The sequence below is a fragment of the Physeter macrocephalus genome, unplaced genomic scaffold, assembly GCF_002837175.3.
Source record: "Physeter macrocephalus isolate SW-GA unplaced genomic scaffold, ASM283717v5 random_175, whole genome shotgun sequence".
Lineage (NCBI taxonomy): Eukaryota > Metazoa > Chordata > Mammalia > Artiodactyla > Physeteridae > Physeter > Physeter macrocephalus.
The window spans coordinates 81722-87041 of record NW_021145480.1 but is presented as its reverse complement, the minus strand read 5'-3'; the positions used below and the strand labels follow the sequence as shown (position 1 = coordinate 87041).

Sequence of the window (5320 nt, the reverse complement as noted above, 5' to 3'; positions counted from 1 at the left end):
GGAAGGTGGGAGACCCAAGTTCTAATCCATGTTCCTGTCTGTATGGTCTTTACCCCTTCTTGGCCACTTCACCATTTTTGAGTCTGTTTCCCCATCCATATAATGAAGGTATGGGTGTCCCCGCATGAGCCCAGGGCCCCTTCCATCTGGAGAAGTCTGAGTCAAAAAGATTATCAGTCAGGGCAACTCAAGGGTGTGGATAGCAGTGGCAGAACATAAGAAATTGAGGGTCGGAGCCCTCTGGGCCGGAGAGGTAACAGTGTGAGAATCTCCGCCCCTGATGTGTTCCCGGCCACCAACACCCGCCATGCCCTCTCCACTTCCCCAGTTTAAAGCCCGGTGGGCCTGGCAGTTGGCTATTCCAGGGATTTGAGTGCAGGTTTGGAGAGAGGAGGGGCCTCTCACCAGCCACACTTGATCGGCTCCAGCAAGAGCTGGGCGGCTACATCGGCCTCGCACAGCTGGCAGACCCTGGGCGGAATCGCAGGCGGGATCCTGGGCGGGTCCCAGGCGCGGCCGGCCCGCTCCGCCTGCACCTCCGCCTCCCTAGCCTTGCCCAGGCTGCCAGCCACCGCGATCAGCTCCGGCGGAACCGAGGAAGAGGAAGGGGCGGAGCTGCTTTGTGGCTTGTCTCCGAGCTGTCAGCTGACTACAGCGGGGGACTAATCGGTGTCCCTGGCACCGCCAGGGATCCTGAGAGCCAACCAGGGCCTACGCCATCCGGAGCCGGGTGGGCGAACCTGCCTGGTCTAGGAAGCCGGGCGATGCCCCGCCACGGAGTGTCTTCCGGCCAGGGCCGCCCCAGGTCGGGCCGGGAGCAGACACTGGACAGGTCCTTGGGGGCCCCCAGCCTGAGGCTCCTGTGGATGGGCTTGGCGCTGGCCCTGCCCGACTCCCAGGTTCTCTGGGCCCCTGCCGGGGCCCACCCTCTTCCCGCCCAAGGCCATCTCGCCAAGTTCTTTCGCCTAGCGCCCCAGCTCCGGGAAGCCTTTAGCTGGTGGAACCTTACCTGCCCCGCCTGCAAAGGACTGTTCACCGCCATCGACATCAGGCTGCGGGTGAGCGCTAAAGGGGCTGCGGGAGGTGCAGGCCAGAAGGGAGGGCTGACGGTGGCGGCTGGGGCTAAGGCCGGCGCTCCGGGGTCCCCAGGAGCATCCCTGATGGAGAGGCTGTCATCCACAAGCCTTTACTGAATTTGCCCCCCTTTGGGGCCCCCCGCGGCTGCACACCACCACCATCACTACCTCCACTGTGACCTTGTGAAGGAAGGAAAGCGCGCAAGTTATATGCCGGGCACCGTGCCAACCCTTTTATACAGGCTAAATCTAGCCTGCAAGGTGGTTTCATTCCTGTGGTTATCTCCGTTTTACAAATGAACAGAAGCCCCGGAGCTGAAGTCACTTGTAGGAGGGGCCGGCTGCTGGTGGGTGGGCTGGACTCCCACCCTGGCGTGCCGGACTGAATCCCCTCCGCCTTACACCTAGCACCTCCAGCCCGGAGCACCATGCCTGGGACCAGCCACTCACTCAAAGGGGACCTGAATTAAGGAATATCCAGAGATGTGGGATTGGCTGGGGCTGGGCTGCCTTGACTGACCCCGATGGGGTTATGAGGAGCGCTGGTTGGTAGGTGTGCTTTGTGGGGCTCCTTGGGGAATCAGGGCCCTCTCTCTCCTCGTGTGTGTCCCCAAACCCTGGTCAGTCTGTCATTCCGCCCAGCCCAAATTTCAGAGCACTCAGCAGAAAGTGCCTGAGAAAGCCAGCCGCACAAGCAAAGGCTTGAAATGACACTGAGCTAAAAAGGAAGTACCGGCCTGGTGATGCCTGAGACAGGGCAATGTCTGTGAGAGGCAGGGGTGAACTGACATCTCTTCACCACGTGGTACTGAGTCCATTCTAGCCCCAGCGTGGATATGGAGGCCCACGGGTCGTATCCAGGTGTTGGCCTGGTCCCTGTGCTCTGCTTCTGGCTTCTCATCACTGGTTCTTCCCACCACAGAACGAGGCCAGCGTGGCCCAGGTGGGCTCCATGGCCATCAAGATGTGCACGCTGCTGAAAATAGCACCGCCTGCCGTGTGCCAGTCAGCTGTCCAGCTCTTTCAGGACGACATGGTGGAGGTGTGGACGCGCTCGGTGCTGAGCCCGTCTGAGGCCTGTGGTCTGCTCCTGGGCTCCTCCTGTGGACACTGGGACATCTTCTCACCTTGGAACATCTCTTTGCCGGCTGTGCCAAAGCCATCCCCCCAGCCGCCCGTGCCCCCGGCCCCAGGCTCCCCTGTCAGCCGCGTCCTCTTCCTCACTGACCTGCACTGGGATCATGCCTACCTGGAGGGCACAGACCCCAACTGTGAGAACCCACTGTGCTGCCGCCAGGGTTCTGGCCCACCGCCTGCCTCCCGGCCAGGTGCTGGATACTGGGGCGAGTACAGCAAGTGCGACCTGCCCCTGCGGACCCTGGAGAGCCTGTTGAGTGGCCTGGGCCCCGCCGGCCCTTTTGATATGGTGTACTGGACGGGCGATATCCCTGCCCACAACATCTGGCAGCAGTCTCGTCGGGACCAGCTGCGGGCCCTGACCACCGTCACAGACCTTGTGAGGAAGTTCTTGGGGCCGGTGCCTGTGTACCCTGCTGTGGGCAACCACGAGAGCACACCCGTCAATGGCTTCCCTCCCCCCTTCATAGAGGGCAACCAGTCTTCGCAATGGCTCTATGAGGCGATGGCCAAGGCCTGGGAGCCCTGGCTGCCTGCTGAAGCCCTTCGCACCCTCAGGTATTTGAGGCCCACAGAAACCCAGGAAGGGAGGAGAAAGATGGGTGAAAGTGAATGGAGCACGGAACCTAGCATTATGTGTGACTAGGCTGAGTCCTCAGCTCTTCACTGGCCCTCCAAATCGGACCCCACTTTCCATTTCCACCCTGATCTCCAGCCACCCTCCTTCACAGGGTGAAGGGCTAGCAGCATACCTTCTCCATGGTAGTCTGTGTCTTTGCTCATGTTGGTCTTCTCTAAAATGCCTTCCCCTCTCTAACCTCCCAGCTTTTCCCAACTTTCCCAGGCCGAGGTCCTCTTCCCTCTGGATGGCCTTTACCTCTTCTAGCTCACTTTTATGTTGTCTCCTCTGAACTCCTAGAGCCTTTAGTCCTCTGAGCCACTTGCTTCAATCACACGGGCGCTATAATCAGTGCTGTCTGATCTTCAGCTAGAACGTGGGCTTGAGGGTGGGGATGATGTCCTAGGTGCCCTCCACCCAGATTCCCTGCACAGGACTGGGCGTGCAGGGCTAGGATTATGAATGCGTGCTGACCCGTGTTCACTTTGTTTCAGAACTGGGGGGTTCTATGCACTTTCCCCACGCCCCGGCCTCCGCCTCATCTCTCTCAATATGAATTTTTGTTCCCGTGAGAACTTCTGGCTCTTGATCAACTCCACAGATCCTGCTGGACAGCTCCAGTGGCTGGTGGGGGAGCTTCAGGCCTCTGAGGACCGAGGAGACAAAGTGAGGGAGAGTGGTGGGAACCCAGTGGGGCAGGTGCCGGTAGGGTGGGAGGAAAAGCAGGCCCTTCACAAATAGACTTCTCTCTGGATCTGGGGCGCCTGGGGGCAGGGAAGCCTGATTTTCTGGCACTTCCAACAGTACTTACTCCTTGGGGTTTCAGCTCACGGTCACCCTTAGAAAGTCCTTTCATTTGCTCCCCCTCTCTCTGGCCAGGAAGGCCAGCCATTGTAGGAAAGATGAATACCAACTAGCCTGGCCGGGGCTTCCTGGACCCCTCTTGCCCTGATCACCTTCCTTGACTCTCCCCACAGGTGCATATAATTGGCCACATTCCCCCAGGGCACTGCCTGAAGAGCTGGAGCTGGAATTATTACCGAATTGTGGAGAGGTAGGAGGGAGGTGTGTTGGGGGCGAGCGGGTGAAGAGTCTAAAGGTCAGAAATTCCCTCGAGCATCTCACCATCCCTGCTGCCCCACTGGGGTGGGGACGCTACTTCCTTGAACAGGATGGAGAAAGAAAGCATCCAATCCTCCCCAGATCTCCTCCTCCCCGTTGCTTGAAACTTCTGAATATGATTAGTGTCTTCTGGCCAGGTATGAGAACACCTTGGCTGGTCAGTTCTTTGGCCACACCCACGTGGATGAGTTTGAGGTCTTCTATGACGAGGAGACCCTAAGCCGGCCGCTATCTGTAGCCTTCCTGGCGCCCAGTGCCACCACCTACATCAGCCTCAATCCTGGTGAGTGAGGTGGAAGCAAATTGTTGGGGACAGGGGAAGCTGATGAGAGGGAGGAAGTTGTTGGGGTAGAGGAAGGAGGGTTGGAGCCAAGGCCGCCCGGGGGCGAGCTCTGCCTCCCCACTGGAGTTGCCTTTGCCCTTTCCCTCTCCAGTCAGCCCTCCCTCCTTGCAGGGTACCGTGTCTACCAAATCGATGGCAACTACTCCGGGAGCTCTCACCTGGTCCTGGACCACGAGACCTACATCCTGAACCTGACGCAGGCGAACGAGCCTGGAGCCGCAGCGCACTGGCAGCTGCTCTACAGGGCTCGGGAAACCTACGGGCTGCCTAATGTGCTGCCTGCCGCCTGGCACGACCTGGTGTACCGCATGCGGAGCGACACGCAACTTTTCCAGACCTTCTGGTTTCTCTACCATAAGGGCCACCCGCCCTCAGAGCCCTGTGGCACACCCTGCCGCCTCGCTACTCTGTGCGCCCAGCTCTCCGCCCGGTCAGACAGCCCTGCTCTGTGTCGCCACCTGGTGTCGGACGCAAGCCTCCCTCCTGTCCAGAGCCTGCGGCCAAGGCCGCCATTATGCTAACACCCCCAGGGCCCAGAGGTGGGAGAGTGCTCGTCTTAGAAAAGGAGCCTTAGAAAAGGAGCGAAAACCCCAGAAGGCCACCGTGGTGAGAAGAATGTCTGGTGGAAGAGCTTATCCCTGGGCCCAAGCACACCTCGGAAACAAGACCTCCTTTCCTGGATCTGGTTTAGCAAAATATGGGAGCGGGGCTGGCTGCTCTGAGGCTGCTATCCTTTCGTGGCCGTGGAGCAGAGGTCTAAGTTGGCACTGCCCTGGGAAGACCGGTCAGAAGTTGTCACCCCAGGCCTGTGCTGGCCAGCCAGGAACCCTGTACTGCTGCTGCTGCCTGCTTGCCAGGCTGTTAAAATAAAAACAAGGGACTTGGACTCCAGACCCTGCTGTGACTGTCCCAGTTTCTTCTTTTGAGGCAGGAAGGTCAAAGGGGCCCTGGAAACAAGAGCCTAACTGAGGGATCTGGGTACCAGGAGTGATGGTGTGGTACAGGCACAGGAAGGCACACAGC

At 59.5% G+C, this 5320-nt stretch overlaps 1 protein-coding gene across 2 annotated transcripts; it reads left to right on the top strand.

Annotated features, from left to right (window-relative positions):
- Positions 1-637: 637 nt before the first annotated feature.
- Positions 638-5188, top strand: SMPD1 (sphingomyelin phosphodiesterase 1). Of its 2 annotated transcripts, none has more exons than XM_007102982.4 (6): positions 638-1058; positions 1999-2771; positions 3327-3498; positions 3810-3886; positions 4092-4237; positions 4409-5188. In XM_007102982.4, exons 1-6 carry the CDS (start codon positions 765-767, stop codon positions 4816-4818), a joined length of 1872 nt encoding a protein of 623 aa, XP_007103044.1. In that variant the 5' UTR covers positions 638-764; the 3' UTR covers positions 4819-5188. The 2 variants fall into 2 exon arrangements, with proteins under 2 accessions (XP_007103044.1, XP_007103045.1); XM_007102983.4 differs by having other exon boundaries at positions 651-1058; positions 4389-4627.
- The last annotated feature ends 132 nt before the right edge of the window (positions 5189-5320 follow it).